Consider the following 25,751-nt stretch of genomic DNA (forward strand, 5'->3'; position numbering starts at 1 on the left):
TTCAACTACGTACAGATATTTGTGTACTTATTTGCAGAGGAAAACACAGACCTGTGCTTAATTGAAAGATAAGATAAACAGTGTGCGCATTTATATAGAAGTCCACATTTATAAACATAGAATACATGTATTAAATTATCGTTGTAAAATATTACATATACAGCTTACTACATATAACATGCAATAATGCATATAAAATCTGCAATCATTTTTATTAAGTTTTTTTTTTTTTTTTTTTTTTGCTATTCTTATTGCATTTCCCTTCTGCACTAGTTATTAAGATTGCTATCTATGATGCCTTAAAGCCAAAACCAGCGGTATATTCATGCAAAGGTAAAACCCAAAAACAGTGGTGACAACAAGTGGTAGCAAATTCATGGGGCAGAACTCCAACACTGCGAAACAAAAAATCAAAACAGTCATGCCACGGAGAGTTTGATATTCGGTACATAATGCAGCAATATCACTCAGCAGAGCGAGGTAATTCCAGAAACCAGGAGGCAGCTTTAGAGCCCCTGCAGCAGGAGCATGTCCTCTCCTCCTCTGAGCAAGCCAGTGTCACACCCAACAGCTGAGACGTCACTGCCTGCTCAACCAGCACCAGGCTGCTGGAGCAGGGCACACCAAGCTCCTGACTTCTGCCTCTGCACAAAGATTCCCAGAGATTAAGTGGATGTGACTGGCTACTTGGGTGAACTTCAGCCTATTTCATGATTAAAGGAAAGCAATTTCTTAGAACACTGAACCAAATCTGGAAACATTAAGCTACAGGGACAAGAGAAACTCACAGTTGGGAAATCTTAACCGGGACTTTGAAGTTGTAACACAGATGCTATTTAACCTTGAGGGGAAAAAAACCCCAGAAACCCAAATAATAGCATTGAAGCAAGTTCAGTTGTTTTGAAAACTTAGAACAAAGCAAAACTAAGAACTTCTGTGAGTTAAAAGCTAGCATTAGTATACTTTTTCTTTTATATTTACTTTTCATCATTTGCATTACAGCATTGAAGTCTTTACATGTAATTTCTTTACCCATTTTCAATTAATCTACTAGAGTTTTGTAATGGTAACAATACATTTTCTTCTCAGCTCAAAGACAACTTTGCCAGCAGGAATTCTCAGCATGCTGGGAGTAGCCCTACTGAAATTTGTTGCAGCAAAAGTACCTCAGGTGGGTGTGTTAGAGGTCCTATGGTACCAAGGGCACAGCACAAGGCACACCAACACACAGAGAAACAGGACAGAAATGAGGTACCTGTCTACTCAGGTGTTTCAACAAAAAGGGGCAAGTATAAAATGAAAATCTCAGTGTTTTTGCAAAATATCTGGCTAGACTTAAATGCCTGTGTTTATGAGGTAATTACCAAGTCCAAAGTGAGACATTTATACAACTTTTAAAAGTATGAACCTGAAGAAAAATCTTATACAACCCCTTCAGAGCTTTGCCATTTATAACTATAGCGTTACCATTTATCAAAGCTCCTAAAGTCCTTCCAAGTTCTGGCATTGCCTATTGATCTGGCATTGCATCTTGATAATGCTGGGAATCTTGGTGTTCCTGCTCCAAATGTCAAAAGGCATCACTAAATCCCTAGGACATATCTGGCAAGCATCCTGGCAAACCTCTGAAGTACTCTGAGAGTTGTTGGAAAACAGAAGATGCATTTCAATTGAAATACCCGTTTCCTTATTGTTTAACTCACTTATAAATACAAAGAAGTTTTCACAAATTTTAAAGAAAGTCTTGTGCAAGTAAAAGAGCTTTTTCTGTATGAAGGAGCTCCTACTACAGCCTAAAAAACCTTTGAGTTCCATGTCCTAATTAAAAAACAAATCTTCAGAAATTTCATTTTAAGCAACACTGGGCAGCACTGTAGTCTAGTATTTGAAAATGTTCATCCTCCTAAGAGTGTTAAACTTCACACTATGCCAGTTTCAACCACAAGATGAGAAAGACTCCAGCACAGAATGCACCAATATTACGTCCTATTTGTCAGAAACTGGGTTGCATGTTATAAAAGTAAAATTGAAAGCTAAGTAGTGGAGAACTGGTCCAGACCTTGGCTTCATGATTCATCCAAAGGATGTCATTAAGAATGTACAGTTTAATGGTCCCATAATTTGTTTCCAAAATCGCAAAGGAGTGCTAGACAAGTGTTTCAATAATCTTACCTCTGTCTTAATCTAAGTAATAGCAAGATAAAATAATAACCACAAACAAACAACTCAAACACGAAATAGTCCACATTTTATTGCAGTAAAGAAATTTTACCCAATCTTAGAAGAGGATTCATAACAATAATTTGCCTGTGCAGAGCAAGAAAATAACATATTGCAAAAAATGACTTTTTGAAAAAAAAACCAAACCTTATTTCAAATGCTGTCTCCCTTGAAAATTCAGAATTCATTTTCATGCTTACATTTTCTACAAAGAGCGAAGTAATCAAAACTAACTGAATTCTGGAGGATAATGAAGTACACCTGCAGAATTAGGCAGCAGTTAAGGCTGACAGTCTCAATTGCTGTTTTAGACATGGTTTCAATTTTGCCGAGAACCACTTATCTTTGTAGAATGTAGCACTATAATCGTGAAAAACTCCAACAAAGGCCACTCTATGCTGACTTGCATAACCATCTTTTCAACTTTTTCACAAATCATCTCCTTATTGCAGTGTCTTTGGTAGAGATGGTAGTTTAAAGTTGAGCTGTTCCCCAGATGTTTCCCAGAGCACACCTATAACAACCATATATACATTTCTTCTGTTGATGCACCTCTGATTTCTTGTCTAAGATGAGCATGCTTGATTAATACCAGTGGACTTGATCCCATAAGATAGTAACAATCTACATCTTGTGTAAGTTTACAGACTCCGTAGAAGGCTGAGTGAACTCTCATGATCCACTTTTCAGTTACAGATTTTCACATCAAATGGCACCTGTCTCTTGTCACACAGTTGCTAAGTGCCTTGAACCCAGTTTTACCCCCCTGAAGTTCCTAATCCGCTCAACCGTTTTTGATGTAAGATACAAAAAGTTTTGAACAAGTCCAAAAACACATCTATTCACTTTTAACCATCTTTTCACTGCAGACCAAAACTTTTGAAATTTATTTTTTGATCAGAGACTTAAGAAATACTTCTCAGAAACACTGTGTTGATTTGCCACCTAGGAAAACACAGGATCCAATCTAAGACCGAAATCTGAGAATTTGAGAAATGGGAGGATGGGTCAGTGCTGTTCCATAGGGAAAAAGTCTACCTAGCTGCAGCCACTGCTGGAAAAGGCTCATGTGGAGCAGAGCTTGTGTTTTTACAGCTTCTTACCCTCACAGGCATGTGGTAGAGTTATGTCAAGGACACTATGTAGAAAACAAAACAGATGAAGGAATGGAGCTCTGGAGAAGGAATCAAAAGGCGCTGAGGCTTTTAGATGTAAACGGGACAGAAGAATGATGGGAGACAGCAAAGGTCAGCTCATCTAGCCTGGACTGGGCCGACAGCTTGACCTAGCAAGGGAAGCTGGAGCTGCTCTCAAATGGCAGAGAGGCTCTGTGGCCATTGGCTCTGTATTCTGTAGAAATGCAAGAAAGTTAGTGTTGTGGCCTTGTGTGGAGAAAAGGCTCAATTATCTTCTTATCAGCGAAAAGTGTGACAGTGAATTAAAAAAGAAATTTATCTTAGAACTGTGAAATAACATTAATTTATTTGTACACACTAACAACACTTATTTCAGTATGTGCCTCCACAGCACAGATATCCAGAAAAACTTACTTCTGATTTTAAGAAGGATCATTCACATTTCTAAGGAGTCAGAATGTCCTGCTGGCCTTTTAGCAGCATGCTTTTAGCCAAAAATTCCATAATGATCTAGCTGCTCTTTCCCACTGAGGTAAAAGCAAGTACAACAATTGTGTCCATTTGCAATGACATAAAACAACCTGACTCAAGTGGTTCTTCAAAAGGCATTACCATCATCTAACCTAACTGCTATTAAAACTAAAAATGAGATTGACCTTATTTTTCAAACACTTCAGTGTAAATTAAAAGACACAGAAAAAAATCACACCCTGAGAAACTGCAGTCTTCTAGAAAATTCTTTATGAACCACTCTAAACTAAGATTTTACATAATGGAAAACTAACCAAAACAAACTCTTTCTAATTAGATACAGTCTTGAAAACTATCATATATCTTGCAAGAAAACCAAGCACAATTTTCTAATTTAACAAAATTGGCTTGTCCTCTACTTACATGCAAGAACAATATTATAAATAGTTTACTAATACTTTTAAAACTCTTTCCAATGAAAGAAAATTTCTGGTTCGAGACACTGCTTTCATGCAAAAATAACTAATCTCTAATATGAAATTAATTCTCTTATCCCCAGAAATCTAGATTGGAAATTTTTCTATTCAGTTCATCCCATATTTGCAGTTTGATTCATTGGCCTAGCAAAAAAGTTGGCAACTTCAAACTGTCTGGCAAAGTTGCAATAGATGGGTCCAGTGACTGACTGGCATATACTGGATCTCTGTGGATTGCAAATTATTTATTGCAAATTGAATTTCATTTTTCTAAAAGACAAACACTCTGAAGTACATGACTTAGAATTTGTATATAAGGTATTCTGTATTTTTTTAAACTTCAGATTTGAAGTTACTGAACATCTAATTTTGCCCCTGTGGAGACTGAAGGGAAGAGTCTTTGCTTCACTGATTTGCAGTTTTGGAGGCGAAAAAAGGCAAAACATTAAAAACTATGATTAGCATGCAGGATGAGAGACTCATAGAAATGGAAAAAAAAATTAATCAGCACTGGAAGCAGGAGAGTTTAGCAGCATGTTGAATTCAGAATTTTTCAATGGAGTTCAGAACTCCAAATGCTTGTTCAATAGTTGTAAAAATCATCCTCTCTCACAAAATTTTCTTCATCTTTGTAATATGGGATAGATTCAGTGGTTACACTACAAGTAGAATCTCCTTTTCACGGTGTACACCAGAATACAGGGTGAAGCCTAGTTGTACAGAACCCCAAATTCAATGAAGATCTGTGTTTAACCACAGGACAGAAGGTAATTATTTTTGTGCAAAGATCATTCTGTTTTCTCAAATTTAGATGGATCTCATTGTATCTATGATTTCTAGAAAGAAGAATGAGAAGTAATGGCACAAAACAGGATTTATTTTGAAAAAGGAGACAAAATATTCTAGATGTGCACCCAAGATCTACAGATCTCCAGAAATCTTCATTTGATGTTAGGACAGTAAAAATGTTCTGTCATCAGACATTACAAGACTATTTGGAAAAAAGTAAATAGCTTTTTTTTTTCTTTGAGCTTCCTTCCCTACATGACTGATGCAAATGCAAGCCTAGGAAAATTGAATTGCTGCTTGGCTTGCATCTATTGCTGAGGAAAAAAAAATACAAAAAAGAACTGTTAAAAGACAAATACTAAGTTGCATACAGGAAGCTTTAATAAACAAAGATAAGAAGTGAAAAGACTATGAAATATTTGTAAGTTAATTCCCATCCACATATGTAGCTTGAAGACTACTACAGACCTTTACAGCCTGGCACTACACAAACACCAAGTGTTGTACAGCATAAGAATTTGTAGCATTTTTTTATTTGTCCATCTGAAAATAAATGAATAATTTTTGTAAGAGAAAAAGCAGTATCATAATTTAAGTTTCAGCATAAATTAGTATGGAAACACATTTTTATATACTAAACACTTGTTCATTATAAACAACATTATTGTACAGCTGCTTTCTGTTCCTAGCCTGGATAACTACTGAAGTGTAAGAACCACAGGCAAGGAGATGCAAAAAGGCATGTTGGTTTAGGCTTCTGATTCAGAATTCCTTCAGAAAGGAAACATGTCTTCCTTAGAATTCCAATGAAGCGTCATGAAAATCAGGTTGTCAGCTTTAATAGAGAAAGATACATTTCATTTACATATGTGCACTTATTCACGGACTTCAAATTAAACAGGATAACAGCATAAGAACTTTGTCAAGTTTCTTTTTCTTATACACAGTCCTATCTTGAATGTGAACTCTGTCTCACTGGACCCTCCTGCTTTGAACAGAAATTGTCCCAATATGCAGAATCCTCGGGTGCGACAGGAATACCAGATGCAACTAAGTCTTCAAAAGTCAATAGTGTAAATTGTGGTTGGTTGGGCTCCATGGAATGGACCTAAAGAAAAAACATATTAGCACAACATGAATCAATAAATATCAATTTTCTTCCTGTAAAATTCTCTGTCACATTTAAACTACACATTGCTAACTGAAGAAGAAAGAAGACAGTCTATATTTGAGACTAATATCACTTCCCCTCAATTAGGCTATGCAGTTACTATTAGAAGCATGTAACAGGCCACACAGAAAAATTGAGCTTTTTGTTCAAACACAGTTCACAAAACTGATGGAATAAGGGCTACAGAATGCTGCAAGTATGACAGAATGACTATTTAAGTCCAGTAAAGAGAAAGACCACCATCAAACATTCTTCATTCTTCAGCGGATAAGATTATTTGAGTAAATTGTGTGAGGATTTATTCCACTAGGTGTGCCTATTTGTACTCATTTTAATACAGTAGTCACTGATGTTTTGCACGCTTCTCTCAGACTCAAGTGCTACTTAAAAACTGAAGTGGTCACAATCAACCTGCAATTCCCCATGTTATAACCAATTAAATGTGGACTGAGATATTAGAGATGATGGTGTTAGGGTCTCCATGATAGGTTCATCACTCCAACAAAAAAAAAAAAAATCACATTTCAAAGAAGAAAAAGATTAGGGTTTTTTGTTTGTTTGTTTGTTTGTTTTTTAGCACACTACTGTGCAGCCTACTGTATGCCATCTCCAAATGTAATTGTTTGGAGACAGCAGGGCAGATAGTACAGCCTGCACAAATCAAACATAAATATAGCTGATTCTTCTAAATAGGCATTTGCAGGAGCAACCTATTCTTAATGTTTAATATTTCATAAAATTCAGTAGGGCTCCTCTGCAGTGGTGTTACTCAGTACATCAGACAAACTGACTCATTTTTGATGAGCTTGTCAGAGTCTCTCTGTGTGGCACTACAGCCTCTGGTGCATCAGCCACTCCTCCCAGTTTGGTGTCACCAGCAAACCTGCCGAGGGTGCACTGCACCATCATCCAGTTCATTAGTGAAGATGTGACACAGGACTGGACCAGTACTGACCCCTGGGGCACAGCACTGGTAACTGGCCTCCAACCAGACTTTGTACCTCTATCACCACACCCTGTGCTCAAACATTCAGCCAGTTTCCAATATACATCACTGTTTGCTTACCCAGCTCTCAGCATTTTTCTAGGAGGATCTTATGAGAGACAGTGCCAGAGACAGAAGGTACTGAAATACAGGCAGACAACTACCCACTGCTCTAACCTCATCTACCAGGCCAGTCATTTCATGACACAAATTTACCAAGTTGGTAGAGCATGATTTTCTCTTGGCAAAGCTAGGCTGACCAGTCTTGGTGATTTCTTTGTCATTCCTGTGCCTGGAAATGGTGCTCAGGACTGGCTGTTCTACCACCTTTCCAGCAGTCATGGTGAAACTGTCAGATCTATAATTGCCTGAGTCCTACTTCTCCCATGCTTTCTTCCAGTCTTCGGGCACTTCTCCCAGTCCCCATGATATTTGGGGACTCAATAATCTTTGGATTATTGAGAGGGGCCTTGCAATGCCAGCTGTATCCCATAAATATTACTGACTTACACTCATCCAGTTTGCTCAAGCATTCCCTGGCCTAATCCTCTTCCTCCAAGGGCACATCTTCCTTGCTCCTTCTTCTTCTTTCATCCCTGCAACCTGGGATTCCTGACATCCAGTCTTGCTAACAAATACTGATGCAAAAGGGGTATTCAGCACCTCAGCCTCTTTCAACATTTGTCTTGTTGAGTAAAACCCTTCCCTCTGGCTTCTTTGCACTTACAGAAGTGCTTCTTGTTGCTTTGAACATCCCTGGTCAGATTAAATTCTATTTGAGCTTTAGCTTTTTAAACTTCATCCCTGGATGCTCAGATATTTCTGTATTCTTCTCATGTTACCCATTCTTGCTCCCACCCTCCGTATGCTTCCCTTTCTATGTCCAAGTTTGGCTAGGACCTCCCTGTTCATCCATGCAGACCTCCTGGCCTTTTTGCCTGACTTCATATGCAATGAGATGGAACTCTCTTGAGAGTGGAGATGATCTTTGAATTAAAAGCAGCTTTCTTGGCCTCAGCTTTCCTCTGAGGCCCTATCCCACAGGACCCCTCTTTGTCCTTTGAGGAGGAGAAAGTTTGCTCTCCTCCTGTTAAGGGTTGTGAGTCCTCCTCACTGCCCTAGGATCCTGAACTCCAGCATCTTGTGCTGTTGGAACCCTGCAGCCACAGACAGATCTGTGACTCATCATGTTTATTCCTCATCCTGAGTGCACTGGTGTACAGGCACTTCAGAAGCACTCCAGCACATTGACTTTCAGGAGAAGATTTGGGGAATTTATTCATAATTGTGCCCTGTAGACCCCTCCTTCCTTACATCCAAGTGCTGGAGGTGACTTGGTCCAAGGTCAAATTTGAGGATTTTGTTATTCCTTTCTGTCACATCAGTGAAGGTAGGTCAGTAAATAGGCAAAAAGCAAAAATTCTCCACGTCAGTATTTGAGCAATAGGCTACTATCAAGAATAAATGCAGAGACAACAAAATGGTTTGTGCTTGTTGTAACAGCACAGAAGAACTCTTAGTTGTCAATGCAGACTGAAAGTGAAAAACATTGAGCTGCCTCTCACTTTACGTCCTTACACAAGTGACATGGTGTTGAGACATTTCTGCTCATCTGACATTCTGGAGATGAGGTTAAGCTGCAGGAATGGTGCCTAGAGCCATGCAAGTGACATTACAGATGCATACCAAATATGAACCAAGCCTCTGAGCTAAGAAGTTGTTAACAGATGTAGTTTGAACCTCAGCACGTGCTTGTCTGAAGGAAGCGTGTCCTGACAGAATGCATCACAACTCTTGTGAAGTACAGCAAGAGATAGACTGTCTATCCTTTGTATCCTACACAGGATTTATAAAGAATTTTAAACTCAGACATCTTTTATTGAGACTAGCCTTAGATAAATGTCTAGGTTAAGAGCATAGATAAACATTCTGTTCCCTCAAGCATATAGCAGTCACTAGCATTTTGATAAGATTCTTGACACTAGAGATTTTTAATTACAGTACATTGACATAACAATTGATCTTTCCTGGGAATTGTAGGTACATGCCAACATTTTGTGAAGAAAACTGAAAACAGATGTTCTGCAAGCAGACCATAATGAATTACTCCTGTGACTGCAGAGAGGGAACCGACACAAACACTGACATCCTAAAACAACTGGGTAACATTTACCCACATGTTAAGCTAGAATGAACAACTTTTTCTTTCAACACATCTAGCAATAAATATAATAATTTTTATGGTTCTTTTAAAAAGAGAGAAGGTAACATTCATTTCCTCCATGTTCCTGTTAGAAGGAGGCCTAAAAAGGCACAATGCAATAGTACATAAATTTTCACTTAATTTCCTTACTGGGGAGTCACAGAACGCGCTCTTGTTCTGCTTAAAGTGACCTTTCTTCATAGAACTGAAATAATGAAATTTAGGCCCATCATAAATTTAGTCAATGGACAAGTTAGCCTTTGAGACTCTTGATTCAAAGACTTTTCACCATAACCTTTGATATCATGACTATTTTTTCTATGGTACGTTTAAGCTAAGTGACCACGATGGTGAAAGTCAATACTTAAAAATCCTGGATTCCTGTAGAATACTTGGGTAATTAACTTAAGTATGTCCTGCCAAAAAAAATGCACATAATTTCTTAAAAAATATCTGTCCACAGATTTATCACATTAAATCCTCAAAGGTAGTTTAACACCTCTTTTTCTCAATCTAACCAATATGAGTTAAAAGGTCTGCATCCCTTTGCTATCCATGAACATTGACTTTGTTACCATGATAGATAGTGTGCGTTACCACTTCCATGCTTTTATCCATTCCTATACTAATTTTCTTTATTCTTTCTAGTTCCTGGTAGAATCTTTGTATCTAAATAACATAAAACAACTAACCAATTTTCTTGTGAGCAACTAGAACAACAGAGAAAATCTGGCAATTTGTCACACTCTCATTTGCTGACTGTCTGGCTGTTTTGGCTACAACTTGCCAATCTGCCTGTCCCTTCATTTTGACTTTTATTGTTATTTTTAGGACTGAGGTCTTTTTTAAATTACACAGAAAATCATGAAAAGCTTTTAAGTAGCTTTTCTCTTTCTCTCTACAGAGACACCACATGGAATGAAGACTAACACTGCTGTTCTTCCCATCTGTTGGTTGTTGCTGCTTGTCTCAAGGGTTATCTTGTCATAATGGTGTTTGAGCAATGGATCTGCTCTGGGATACATGCACTGACAGTCCCCCACTATAATCAACTTGGTGAGGTGTCACACAAGTTTAGCAGTCCAGATTGGTTCACTGTTTCCATTTCCCTCTGTGAAAACCATCTTTCCCACATGAGTACTAGCAGGCTGTGAGAAAAATCACTTAATCTTCTCTTGAATGAACACATTAAACACATGCATTACAGACTTGACATTATCTGTTGCTGTCCTCTGAAACCATTTCTCCTTCACAGACTTTTCCTGAAATAGGCACAACAGAACTAGAGAAAACACTTCAGTAACACTGCTTGGTTCTGGTTAATACCATGCCTAAGATAAGCCTTCTTCTAGGCCCTGTTTATGAGATGACACACTTTTAGCTACACTCTAAGTTTATCTTCAAGTGGTCACCAAGAGATAGAACTACTTCCCAATTCCTTACATCAGAATCCTTCTGTGCAAATCCCTCCTTTTTCCCAAGTGCCACTGCAACATGATGATTGTCATCCAAGCGGGTTTCCTAGAAAGATCAAAAATGGCAATGTAAATGCATTCTCTTTTATCTGTTTCCAGAGTACAGAGTATATAAGTTTTTAGAGAATGGTTCAGAACAATAGCACAAGACCATTTAAAATACTTTAAAATAATGAAATTCAAAAAGCAATAGTACTTTTTAGCAGTTTTCCTAAAGAGTTCAATGATGTAGACACATTAAATGTTCACAGGGCTGAGGACAGATTACTACAGGTTACCACCATCTTACCCATTTGTAAATATTTGTATTCAAGTTTGTGGCCTAAGCATTCCTTTACCAGTCCTTTCTAACTCCCAAACCATATAACCCATCTTAGTTATCCTTTTCCAGTGAGATAACTGTGAACCTCAAGAAGGTATTCTGAAAAACAGTGATGTCAGTGTAAACTTAAACCAATGACTCTTTCCCTCTTGGCTTCAGACAGCATGTAAGAGCACAATTTTGAATTCCTGACACAGTCTGTGTACTGCTGTGTGTAAATACTAATCAGCAATTTTTAGATGTATAACTATATATTTAGTAATGTAGTGTTTTATCTATTTAACAGTTTGGTTTGAAAGTGTTTTCTTCTAGAAAGGCTAAAAATTCATCCTAAACAATTTCAGGATAAAGAACCCCAAAGACATTTACTACTTCTGAATAATGCTTAATCCATAGCCAAGCCATAATTCCATTGATTTTAAAAATATATATATCTAAGGGGACAAAATAAAAATTTCCCTGCTTATTTATTCAAAAGCTTTCATGTATTTTCTGCACACTTTCTAAACTAGAAATGAAGAATAGGAAGAATTTTACCTAGGAAGGTGATCTGTTTCGATATTGCCATTCATCTGAAAATTAGAAAGTCATTGGGATATTCTCCTGGGACTTAATACTAAATCTCCAATTTTGGCTTCCTTGGGAATTATTTTAACTGCACTATATTATAATATAAAGAAAGCACCATGATTTCCTCCTATTTCCTCTGACAGGTGGTTGGTTGCCTTATTTTTCTCCCCTTTTAATCTAAGCAAAATGTCTTTTAGAAGAATGGTGCCAGTGGGCATCAGGCTTTTCTACAGTTCCTCTAATATACAGAATTTTCAAAGGCTTCAGTTGCCAGGATACTATTCCTGTGATTCCAAAACAGCCCTGTGCATCTATATATATATATATATATAAATACATATATTAAAAAAAATGCAAAGCTGCTCAGCTCGAATCTACTCATCCCAGTCCAGCCAAGGCAGCAGCTGCTCCAGTCATGTGGAGTACCAGTACAACTGTAAGGCTGGGGAATGTTTCTGGCAAACGTGGTGCCTTGGCTGCGAGGTGCTGGTGAGGAAATAGAGCTATGCTTTTACTTTGATCTCTTCAGCACCAAAACTGTGCCCATTTGATAGCTTTAGCAGTGAACTTTAGAAACCTCACCTACTTAAAAAAAAAACCCCATCTAGCTCGTGTTGTCATACCCTTCTGCAAAGTGCTAGTAAGAAAATGAATACTTCAATTCTGTCTAGACTAAGAAAAATATTTCATGTAAGAAAAACTAAAAAACCTACAGAATAAGCAGTACTTTATATAACTGCAAGAGCTATAAATGTACTTCCTATGGGGTATTTTACTGGGTTTTCCACTCCTTTACTAGGATACAAAACTGAAAGTAAGTCAAGCATAAAGAATGCTATCTCAGAGGTAACCACTTGTAGTCAGCATGAACATTTCTGTAACTTCCTCAAAAATAAGAAATTCTGAATACTAGATGCTTGATCAGGTGTTGCTAAACCATTTCTATAGTTCTGGGGTGGCAGTGTTTTGTTTTTCTAGATGGAAAAATTACTGTATCCTCTTTTTAACTGCTTCATTTTCCACCCTTCTTCATTTTTTTTGCATGTCCAAGAGGTCAAAGACAGATCAGAACAGAGAGCACAGTATAGCACATTCAGCAATGGCTTACACCTGTAATCAGAAATCTGCAAACAGCTTTAAGCACAGAATTTTCTTTTTATCAGCTAAGAGGTCAACTTATATTACTTCTTGTTTGTTCAACTAAAAACATATTATAGATATTATTTCACATATTGTTAGCAAAATAATGGTGTTTTCAGTTCAAAGCTACATTTAACAGGCAGTGATTGTTTAGATAGACCTTCCCTGCAGAGACCCTGCCCAATGAACAGTAAATGAAAAAGGTTCCATTTCATTTATTTCATGTATCCTCTGTGGTCACAAGAGAGTTTTCAGCATCTTACAATAAAACAAACTGTGCCCTTCATCTATCCTTGCTGTTTCAGAGCAATGTAAATCCAGATGAAATACAGAAAGGAACATCCTTCCTGGCCTTTACCAGTGGCCAACAAAACCTTAAGCAATGGAATTAATGAAACATACTGAAACCATAAAAACCAGTGGATCAGCTTGTTTCCCTGGAGATATTGCTATACCAGCTTATAAAATTAGTATCTTAAATGGAAATAGATAATTAACAAAAAGAGGACAATCCTACAGAATTCCTTCAGGGTAGAGAGATTGCTCTGTTAAGATTCCTCTCTATAAATCAGAAGTCATATAATGGACCAAAATTTGTTTTTGTCTGCACAGAACAAAAGTGTTACTAGAGCACACAGAGGTTTACAATGATCTCATTTCAGAGACTTGGCAGAATGATGTGTCTAGAATTCAAATCATTATGAATTCACTCAACAACAGACAGCTTATGATGAATCTGTACCTTCCCAGCCAGTAGAACTGATTGATGAGTGAATCCAGTTGGATTAGCTAGTCTTAGAAATGAAAGTTTCTATTCTTATTTATTCCTGACAATGCAACAGGATTAACTTCTCTTACTGAGGGTGAAAGATGCACACCAGCAATTACTAAATATGTTTCAAATTGACCCAGGTAATCTCTCTTTGAAATTCATATTCTGGAAGTAATTTATTTGCATATAAACAAAACAAGCAAATATTTGTTGTGAAAAAATGCAAAATGTTATCTGTGCAACAGCAGTCCTGCCAGGTGATTCTTAATCCCAGAGCAAAGTTTAGGATAAATCATGTACTTCCTGTATAAAATAATTGCATCCAAAGTTGAGGTAGGTACAAAAATAAGTGTTATGTCTCATTTAAAATTCTTCTTTAACATCGATTCCAGTAAGTAGTATCCAGTTATTCTTCCTGTTCAATTGTACACAACTGGGACTAATAAGGAAAGGGTCACGAATATATTTAACATTTTGCAAATCACTGACTAGGAATTTATTTTTCATAATCTCATGGAATGGCTTACATTGGAAGGGACCTCAAAGATCATCTCATTCCAACACCCCTGCCTTGGACAGGGATACTTTCCACTAGACCAGGTTGCTCAGGGCCCCATCCAATCTAGCCTTACACACTTCCAGGGATGGGACATCCATAAGTTCTCTGGGAAACCTTTTCCTGTGCCAATATATATTTCCATATTTAAGATCTGCTACAAATCTGTCTATCTTATAAACTTGCATTGATCTCTTTAAATTATAGAACTTGTCATAGCTGTTTTCAATTAACTTCTTTTGTTTTTACTAGAATTAACTAATTCTTCATTCTTGTCATAGTAGTAGGCAGCTCATACCACAGGAGGGTACTATGAGAAACTGGAGTCCTTGACTTTGTTTCAATGTGTTAACAGCACTACTCTCATCCTGAATTCAAAACACAGCACTACACCAGATACTAAGAAGAAAATTAACTGTACCAGAGATAAAACTAGTATAATACCAGAGATAAAACTAGTATAATTTTCCAAGTTTATTTTCTTCAAAGGAAGTAAACGGAGCATACAGAATTACCCATAATAATAATAATCATCATCACCATCATCATAATGACTCCATCTTAAATCAACACCCTGACAAAATACTGTTATCACTCTCCACTGGGCTAGCTGTCCTTTGTTTAGCAACAGCTAAAGTCACCTTTTTAAAATGAGGAAAGCATGTACTGTCTACATGAATAAAGCATATTCAACACATAGAGCAGTCATATCTTAAAATGAAATTGATGCTTTTAAACAAAGCTTTTTTTCCTCCAACTCCTTCCAAAACAGCTGAAGGGAATGTGCGTAGCAATCTCTAGAGTAATATACAAAACCAAGACCCTAAAGCTAAATCCTTCCATCAAGACCAAACAAGAAGAGCCTATTTCTGATCAACTGCCTTCCACTGAAGCCAAAAAATGTGGGGTGTGAATGAGGGCAAAGATACTTCTAGCAAAACTAAGCCCTTGTTAAAAGGACCACGCACAGTCAACTATTAACTACATAGTAGTTAATTTGGTATTTACAATGAAATAAGAGAAACCTTTCTGCACTGTTCACAGAAAATTCTATCTCCAATTTGAATTGGCTTTGCTCTGCCTGTGAACAGTTACAGGGTGTCTAAATAGTGTCAATTTTGATTTGTTCTGATTCATTAGTATTTCTCTTGACCTTTTAGTCATGACAAGTATAAGGTGGAGGATCTTTTCTTGGTCTTTATGAATTTAAAGTTATCTTTTTCATATTACATGGTACTTTCTGAAGGAGATTTCAGAATATTTTGTGTAACTTAAATGGATAAAATCCCCTTTATTTCTCCCTTCTATTTTTAGTAAATTAGCTTCTATTTAAAGAGAAGCTTTAAAATCTTTCTTTTAAAAACTGAAATAAATCTATCAAAAATATGTGATAACTGAATTTTAAGGAGTCTTGCTCACTTTGATCATTTCCTTTCACTAAGATATAGGCAGTTCTGAAATGTAGAAGTGAGGTCATTATATTTTTTTATTTGATAGAAAAAGCTCCCTAAAGTAAAACTTTAGGGCACAACAGGGAACCTAATGAAAAGACTGTATCAGTAATATGTAGTCTTACAAGTGACACTTTCAGATTTCCCAAAATTAGTGTTTTCAACTAAAAAGTTATTTCAAAAAATCTGATGAGAAAAAAAAGACTTTTCTAAGTAAGAAAACAAACAAAAATTGAAAGAAAACTTGGGAAGAGACAAAAAAGTAAAGCTATGCATAGTTTTTAGCTCTCCAGAGCTTGGTAACTGAAAAACATTTTATTTATTTAATTTTAATGAATGTTGATATTTAAATGAAATTATATCCCAATTGAGCTTGTACTTAAAGGAAACTTGATATTAAGCCCTTTCTTTGAAATACAAGAATCTGCCTCATTATAATACTGCACTTTTGGGAAGCAGGTGGGCAAGCTTAGAAGTGGAGACATTCCTCAGACAAAAACTGCATGAATGTTCTAGCAGTAATTACTAAGTACTAGAAAAAAATTCAATCAATTAGAAAGCATTTAAGTATTACAGGGAGCTATCTGCATCATCATCTTCAGGCTATTTCTGTCAATGAACCACAGGCACATCGAGGACCAAAATTAGGAGTTCCAGAATTCAATGAAGACAGGCAGATGCTCCCTTGGCCATGGGACACTGCAGTAACACAGAAAGCATTCTGGTACAAGACCTACCACAGGCTTTCCCAATAACCTCCTTTGCCAGTGTAATTCCAACTAGTGAATTCCATGACATACTAATATTGTTATACTATACAGGAATTGAATAAGGGGACTGATTTAGTATGCGTAGACTTGGAACACAAAACCAAAAATGGACAGGAGTGCTGAATGAAGGAATGAACTGTGAAGAAAAAACTTATACTCTGAAATTAAACATTACTGGAACATTCATTCTTTCAGACCACATGCACAGGGTACATGTAGTTTGTATACTAAAGAAAATAAACATACAGCAGAAATTTCTCATTCAGACAGCTCTATTGGAACAGCTGTCTACAATAATATAGGTACTTTCAAAATGCAAATATGAATTTGAAACTGAATAATCTTACTGAAAAGTGCACTTGACAGTTTGTGCCATTTTTTGCTTTGTTTAAAGTGGTTGAACAAACATGCCTCTGGGGTGTAGAGATATGGGACTGTCATTTATTTTGTTTTTAAAGCTTGTTTTTCAGGTAACAAAATAATTTGAGAACATTATGAATCAGAATCATCTCAGCTGGAAAACACCTTCAATGCCAGCAAGTCCAACTGTTAACCCAGCACTGCCAGGTCCATCAATAAACATGTCCCTATCCATTTTTTCCCTATGTATCCTTTAAGCTACCCGAGATGATACTGATAATTTCTTACCAAATCTGAAATGACAGATGTTTTAGTGATAAGCCCCAGTAACTCTGAAGGAGGAAAACAAAAGCCTAAACCCTAAGACTCAGATATTGAGACCAACAATTGTACACTTTCTGATGAAGAACTTTAGAATCTTAGACCTGTTCAAGAAATCAGGCCTGAATATATTTCTGTGAACTTCCTGCATAGGAATGTCCTTCCCAGAGTGCAGGAAGTATATTCCAGACACAGAAAAAAACAAAAAGACATTATGACTAATCCATCTATGAGGTGTCTTTGCAATATAAAAAAAAATCTTTAAAATGCTGCAGATTTATATTCTAAGTTTTGATTAATATAAGCTCAGTGGGGTTCTACAGAGGAAAGAGGCAAAGCTGCAATTTAAAAAAAGACAAACATGCAATGCAACAATAAGGAGTTGAGACTGCTTATCACTAGTGAAAACATTTTCTTTACCTCAAATGTCCACTCCTCTTCTTTTTCTCCATCCAGAAACATCTTTGTCTCCTTATACACCTTTCCTATTTCCAGTTGCAATGGAGACACATTAAATTCAATTCTTTGCAAGTTAAAGCCAATTCCAACTCCAATGGCCTTTAAGAAGCTTTCTTTTAAGGCCTAAAAGACAAAAATGTATTTTATTTATACTGACTACAAGCTGTTTTTTAAACTGCTATTTACTGCTCTATAAACATTAATTCTGAGCACACATTGAAGATAAAATAAATTTAAGACTTACACTACTGTAAATGTGAGGGTAGACTGATGGAATTATCAAGAGAAAAAGTTATCAGCATAGTTTATACCCAGCCTAACCTGCTGCATTAAAATAAATATGCAACTGAAATTATTCAGTGGAGCATAGAGATAGAAGTGCTTTATCTTGTTCTGGCTATGTGTTTAAAACTACTAATAAATCCCATTGGAAATGTCAGCTGTACCATGGTTCTCAAAGTTATTCTGATATTAAAATAATCACTGAAATATAAAGTCCACAAATATCTTCACATGGAAATGGTACCAGGTAGCACCAGGGAGTTTAGACTCGATAACAGGAGAAACTTTTTCCTCAAATGGCATTTCAAGCACTGAAACAAGCTGCCCAGGGAAGTGATTGAGTGACCCTGAATTTTTTTAAAATATGGGTAGAGGTGGTGCTTAGGGACATAGCTTAGTGGTGGATTTGATGATCTTAGATGTCTTTTCCAACCTAAACCATTCTATGATTCTGCGCAAATACAAAAGGATGACATTTTTACTATAATGAAAATAAAAAATTACATCAGAAAAGAATGTGAACATTTGCAGGCTTTAAATAGGAAAAGAAGTATTACCCAGTGCCGATAAAACATATCCAGCTGCATCCATTCATTACTCATGGACTTGATTACATCCCACTCTGTTTCAGTAAACTGTCGCTTCATTAAGTGAAAGAAATTCGGAATTGAGCTACTACCTATAAATCAGACAGAGATATTTACAGAAATTTTAACAGAGTAGTAATAATAAGCAAATGAATTACCTCACATTATTGCTCTAGAAAAAAAACTCATGAGAAAAAAAAATAAGAACCAACTCTGCTCCACAATTTGAATTTATACAGCCTCAAAGCAGTGAGCTGATGGTTGTACAGGATGTAGTATTTCCAGCATTTTCTAAAAGGCAAAGTATTTAACCAATGATAATTTTTATATAAACATTAAAAAATTATATTCAACTACAAAAGTAGGATATACAGTCTCTGGCACCTGACAGATTGATCTAGTAACATTTTATAAAATAGCATGCTGTTTGTCAAAATTTATCAAGCTATTCTGCCTCCCACCCTTGGATGGTGAGATACAGAAGAAACACTTTTTTAAGCACTTGTAAAAGCACAGTCTTCTGAATTTATCACACACATTTAGCTATTTGGATTGGATTTATTCTGGAAGAAAATGGAGATAGAGAGGTGCCCATAATAACAGTAAGAAATATACCAATGGAAAAAAAATCCTCCAAAAAATCCAGCCTTAAACTACCAAACCTTCAAATCCTTAGATTAAATTTAAGCTACCTCTAAAAATAATCACAGCTGAGTGGCACTGCAGCAGCTCCTTGGGGGCTACACCACTTTTCCCCACTAGTCTAAATTTGCCTTCTAGAAGACACTACAGTGTGTAGTTATAGTGATCAATGGCATTTCTATAGTAAATTGAAATCTGTGAACCTTGTTACAAGCTTGGATACCCATAGCCTGTGTTAATCAGTATCCCATGCAAGCATCCAAGTCCAACTGGACTTACAGGTGTCTAAAGAGACAATGGCAGAAAACAATCTCTTTTCTCTAGTAGGGATAATAAAAATCTGGATAGAGACAATTCCACATACCGAGACAAGTTCTTTGATAAGTTACTTAGTGTTCTTACTAAAAATATAACATTAGTCATATTTAATCCAAAACATTTTCCCCCTTCATATAGCACACTACTCTGAAGAACTCACTCACTAAATAATTGCTTGAGATGCAGATTCTAACTAGTCGTACCAGTAATTTTTGTGAGTTGATTCGGCAAGGAACTTTCCTTTCCTGTGCTTATGTTCCCCATACTCAACCATGGGTAAAGGCATCAAGCCTCCTCTATAAAGTGGTTGTCTTCCACAGCTATCTAAGCAGTAAATTAAAACAGGTACTGGCAGCAGTAATAACTGATTTGACCAAACCAATGTAACACTAAAGCACACGTTCAGGTTTTCTCACAATTTCCAAACCATACTGCAAAGTCTGAGATATACATCCCACAAGACGTGGCAATGACATTTCAGAGATGCCCTCAATGGCATTTTAAAGCGAACATCTTAAGACAGAATTTTGTTGACAGTTGAAGCACTAAGCTATGAATGGAATGATCCAGAACAGTCTAAGGATAGGACTACCTTCCCTCTGAAGAAAATAAAGTAGAAGAAAAAAGCAACCACAACGTTAAGTATGCCTTGATGAATTACCGAGGCAGAATTCCATATCCATCTACTAACACAATCCAACTTTCCTGAAACAAAAGAAAAAACATTGTTGAACTTGGAGAAGGGTACTTTCTTTCGCCTCTGTGTTTGTATGGCCCATTTTACAAATAACTACATTAATACCTGCTCTAATCCACTTTTTTCTCCCCTTTCTCTCTTTTCTTGAATATTTAAGACATCAGTTGTGAGATTCCAGCCTGTTCTTGCGATTCAAACTACAAAACATTCCAGAATGTCCCGGTGTACCTTTCCTCCCCTATTACTTTCAGAGAGCTGTCCTCCTTTCAATAGCCCAGGACTACCAGAGAAAACCACCCAAAACTATTCACACTACACTACACTACCTTCAGCATGCAGAGGTATATAAAGGCTCCAGCTTTGTCAGTCCTGCCACCCCAGCTTTATCACATGTGGTGAATATACTTGATGCTTAAATCATTTAGTACACCAAGTGCATATCAAACTCATATGCTACTGCTTTCTTCCTCATTGTTCACCCCTTTTCCTGGCCTAGATTTCTTCAACTGTTCAGCTACCCTTCTCAACACTCAAGTTCAAATTCACACAGCACTTTCCCCTCCGTTTCCACCGTCTGTCACGTTCCTCCTCTGAGAAGCTCGGGCACCCCTTTGTCCTTGAGTGCACTTACTCCCTGTTTCCTAAGGCAGTACAGTTGCTTTGCTCTGAGGAGTGGATCAGGAGACTTAGGACTCCTATTCTCCACAAGCTACCTGCAGTTCCACAGCCTGCCTAGTCCTTTCTCCATATGTGCTTCAGTATCAGAGAAAGACAGATTCACAGAACCATGGGGAATGTGTAGGTTTAAAAGGACCTTTGGAGACCACCTGGTCTAACCTTCTGTTGAAAAACAGAGCCTTCTGTTGGGTTACCCAGGGCTCTGTCAAGCAGAGTATTTCACCCCTTCTCTGGGGAACCTAGTCCAGTATTCTGCTGTTCTCATGGTGCAGACTTGTTCTACAGAGACAGAATTCCCCCTGAAGCAACCGGAGCCTGCTGCCTTTTGCCCTGTTCCTGTGCACCCTCATGAAGACAACTATGAACATCCTCTCTGCAGCTGCATTTCAGGGAGGCTGTGATTAGGTTCCCCTCTTCAGAACTTTCACCTGTTCAGGTTCAACAAACACAGCTCCATCAGCATTTCTACGTCAGTCAAGCTCCCCACCCTCTAACACCTGGTGGCCCTTTGCTAAATCCCCTTCAATTTTCCCTTTGTCTCTCACAACATAGGAGATATGAAGGGGACAAAGGTAGAAGCAGCAGAAAGTTTATGTTTAAATGCTCTGTTTTTTGCTTTTAGTTTGATTTAGAAAAACAGCCTCAAGTTATGGCCAACTACTTGCCACAATTTATAAAAAACTTCATTTGAAAGAACTGGAATGAGTCCATATAGCAATTAATTATTTGGTTTTAAATTTGCATTTCTAAAGTAGCTCCCCCTTGTCAACCTGTTTCAGAAATAAACTGACTTCTTAAGTAAGTACTTCTTACCAGCCTGTGTCAGGAAATAGAGTTCTTCAAAATAACAAACTAACTCCTTTTAATGCTGAGCATTAATCATACTGCTGTCTCTGATTTTAAAACACATGCCTTGTTAATCAACTTTTAAGTACATCAGCACTTTAAGAATATAAACTAAGTAATCTTTCAAAAATTGCATTCTAGTCATTATAAATAAACCCTAAACCCAAAGTTAAGTTTCTTCATTAAATTAAAAGCACACAACACCCTGGAAATTTCAGGAAGAGTGATGAGAGGAAATAGTGAGTGATACTGTAAAAAAGACTCCAATATTAAGCCTGTAAAGTAAACATGCTATATACAGGTAAGTGTGTGTGTTCCCATGTGTGCATATGTGTCTGCATTTTGGATTTTTTGCATGAGCTATTTCAATTAATACATAATGCCATGTTTTCCACTGCAATGACAACTGAGTTTTTGTTAAACCTTTTTAAAGACTAGACAAAAATATGCTTTGCATTTTCCCTGTAGAACAGAAATGCCACAGACCAGATATAATAATTGACTTTAAAAAGAGGCAGGAGTGAAAAATAAGAAAACAGACTATATTCTCTAGTCCTGTTTGCAAATGTAGAAATAGCACATAAATACACTGTAATTTCCCCCCATTTTTCTGCCTGCTAAAGAATCCCAACAAGCTACATTTGTAGGAAGATAAAGGCAATCAGAATTAAGATCCATATAAACTCTGATGCTATTAATAGTGAAAATTACAATCTATAAGGCTAATACAGAACTTTTTTACATTTTTACAAACATCAGGTTAATCTTAAGTCAGCTTTGGTAACACAGTGTATACTTCACAAAGGCATGGTACAAAACTTGTATCAAAAATTATTATAACCATGCCATGCATTCTCAAAAAAAATGAGAAGAGTAGATGACCGACCATCTTCACTTCAGGTTTTATGAGTTTACAGTCCTCAACTTGGTTTGGTGAGATCCAAACAAACTAGCTTATAAAGCTACCACTGCCACCTCATTGATCAACTAATCTCCTGAAAAAACACAACAAACAAACAAAACCAAACCCAAACAAACACCCAAACCAAAAATATGACAGAAATCCCAGAATGCAAACAGCCTCCTCACCAGCTTGAACTGCATAAAAGAAAGAGGTCAGTGATTCAGAAGTGATATCTAATCAATATGATCAGTTCACTTTCAGATGGAAAACAGGCAAAGTGGCAGTGTGACACCTCATACACAGCAAAACAAACAACTGAAGCATGAACAGCTCATTCTAAAATATGAAACCTAAATGTGAACATAAAATGTGAAACACAAGATAGCTATGGAGCTTCTAAACTAACCAACTGTATTGGATGGATGGTTCAAGTCCTGGATGCTTAGGCTGACAATCCTTTTGGTGTACAACCATATTTGATCACATTTTACCATCTCTAAAGGGAACCAAAGAAACCTGATACAGAGAAAACATTTCTGTGCAACAGATGCCCAAGCCCTAATTGTTTATTAATATCAACTAACCCTTGTACAGACATTTAGAAACAACACAAGGCAAATAATTAGTGAGATAAATGAGTAACTTACAAGAACCAGATAGAACATTAACAATTCATGTTTTCTCAATCTACCAGCTCACACAGCTTTCATGTGAATTGGAAATTGGATTTAGATTCTCTGACCTCCACACTTCCTGTTGGTATTCCACAATTCTCCCAATTATATGTATGTTAAACATCTATTCTCATCATGTTAACTTCCATGTGTTTTATCTTGGCACACCCCAGAGAAGCACTAACTCTAAAATGCCTGAAAATTTGGCATTGCCTCCTTTGAATTACCCAACATCTTCCACATTATAAAAGTGTCAATCTGGAAAATTCAGCCATAGAGAGACTGAAATAATTTGATAATGTTTTATATTTTCTCTGCAGATAGCACCATTAAGTCTCTGCAATATTAGAGAAACTGCTAAGGTTTCAACTGCATTAATGTGGTTGGGTCTAACAGCAGTGATGAAAATTTAAGCAAGCTGCCTTGACAGACAATATAAAACAAAAGGAAGTAAAGAGTCATAATGGCTTAGATAGCTCTAACTCTAAAACTGCTGGAAAATCAGCAGCTATGACTTAGTTAAAAAAAACCTGAAATAAAATTAAAAGCTGTTAACAGCATATCGCAGAGCTGATCAATTTAAAGACAAGTAGCACACTGTCTGCAACATACTCATGCTTTTTTTCATTTATTCTTAAAATTGAAAAAGAAATTCCAGATCCTCTCAAATTTTGTCCAGACTCCAGAATATTTCTGCATGTTATCATGCCAAATGTTCAGCTGGAATATACACTTGCTATTAAAGAGCTTGCAGACAAACTCACCCAGATGCAAGCTCATGGTTTTAGCTTACTTCTGAGTGGAGAAAATAAAAACATGTAAAATACAAAAGATCTTAATCACTAAGATGATTCAGGGACCTCAAACTCTTTGAGGAAAATGCACATACAACTAAATAAGTGATAGCAAATAAGAAAACGGGCAGTAATAAAATAAGAAGTTTCCTAATTTGTGCTTGCCAACTCTTATACCTTTTACTTGCTTAAGCTCTTTACAAGAAGTTGCATGACCACAGCTAACAGAGCTCTAGGTAGCCATAATATTTCAGCAAAACCAAAAATTACCCCACAAAAAAGACATTTTAATCAGTTTCTCATTACAGAACATATATCAAACAGTTACAGCAATCACTGCATTGCCAGAATAGCAGGAACTCTACTTCCTTTCAACAGTTAGGAAGTTATGCTACATCACACTAAAACACAACCACAAAAATATAAATAAACATAAATATATGTTTTCCTTTATAAAGCAAGTCATGAGGACACAACTACAGATGTAAACAGAAAGTCTAGATGGTGTCTGACCACCTTCAGCCTTACACTACCTAGTACTACCAAGCCACCATATCTCTGAAAAGTTTTATTACATTTTATGATCTCCCTTTCACAGTTTATCAAGCAGAAAAAGTTAGGTATTTAGCAACAAAGTAATTATAGGGAAAGTAGGCCCATCTTTAAGAAGCTAACACCACTGCAAAACCTTGGTTTGCACTGGAATCCAGTTGATATTTAAAATATATATAAAATACTATATTGTATAAAAGGAGTGGCAGGGAGCAAATTCTCAGTACCTAAATCATCCTCATCTTCCATATGAATTTCACTACATGATTCATACTTTCTAACACCTCCTTCATCTGACTAATGCAAATTTTTCCTGGGAAGCTCTGCGACCTTAGAAAGCAGAAGCTGATTCAAACCGAGCTGGTTTCCCTGAACAGGTCTGATGAGAGTTGCTCTTTAATGGCAGAAGTCAGGACACAGCACAGAAGCTGTCCCAGAACATGAATTGCATAGCTGAATGCAGTAAAAATATCCCTTCTTTTCACACTTAAAACTTTCCCACTTCTGTCTGTACTCCTCCTTCATAATGAAGTCCTAAAAACTCCACATGATGAGAGAAGTAGTAATAGTGTTTCAAATTTGGGAATCAATCTCTCCTACATAAGGACATTCTTTAAAAACAAATGAACAAAAATCCAAAAACCAAAACCTTATAAAGCCATTTGTTTGGCTTGCCAGCAGAGGGAAGACTGTTTATCCCACCTGACAGCTAAAATCCAGCATGTTTTGCTTTGTTTGGTCTTCTCACAGAGAAGAGACAGCAGTCAGCTGGTCATTGGCATGTTGTCCCCCCACATCCTTCCCCTTAACATCACACAAATTAAATTTTGCCACTACAGGAGCTGTCTTTTATCCAGCCAAAATATACAAGGAAAGATGCAAGTGTAAGATAAATGTGCTGCAACATGGCAAAAGCAGATGAAAAAGCAGAGGCCCACAGATGAAAAACTGATGAACTTCAATGGTCTATTCACCTGTATCAGCTGTATCTACTCTTGCAGATATCATCTCCAAGTGTTTGCTTTGCTTTTATTAAATTTCTTTTTACTAGGAAAGAAAAAGGAAGATATACATGCTTAACACAGAACCCAACAAATCTGATGAACAAACCAGAAAACTGTGCAGGGCAA

The 25,751-nt window shown here is 36.8% G+C and overlaps 1 protein-coding gene across 3 annotated transcripts in view; it reads right to left on the bottom strand.

The window, feature by feature from the left end:
- Window positions 1-2,226: 2,226 nt before the first annotated feature.
- The window catches only part of AASDHPPT (aminoadipate-semialdehyde dehydrogenase-phosphopantetheinyl transferase), a 30,679-nt gene continuing 7,154 nt past the window's right edge, over window positions 2,227-25,751 (bottom strand). For all 3 annotated transcript variants that reach the window (XM_058019281.1, XM_058019279.1, XM_058019280.1), the window contains exons 3-6: window positions 18,487-18,608; window positions 17,609-17,770; window positions 10,895-10,972; window positions 2,227-6,200 (exon numbers count right to left, since the gene is read on the bottom strand). In XM_058019281.1, the coding sequence (XP_057875264.1) occupies window positions 6,042-6,200; window positions 10,895-10,972; window positions 17,609-17,770; window positions 18,487-18,608 (521 nt within the window). In that variant the 3' untranslated portion in view covers window positions 2,227-6,041. The remainder of the gene's footprint in view (window positions 6,201-10,894; window positions 10,973-17,608; window positions 17,771-18,486; window positions 18,609-25,751) is intronic.

Source organism: Melospiza georgiana, chromosome 2 (assembly GCF_028018845.1).
Source record: "Melospiza georgiana isolate bMelGeo1 chromosome 2, bMelGeo1.pri, whole genome shotgun sequence".
NCBI classification, from domain to species: domain Eukaryota; kingdom Metazoa; phylum Chordata; class Aves; order Passeriformes; family Passerellidae; genus Melospiza; species Melospiza georgiana.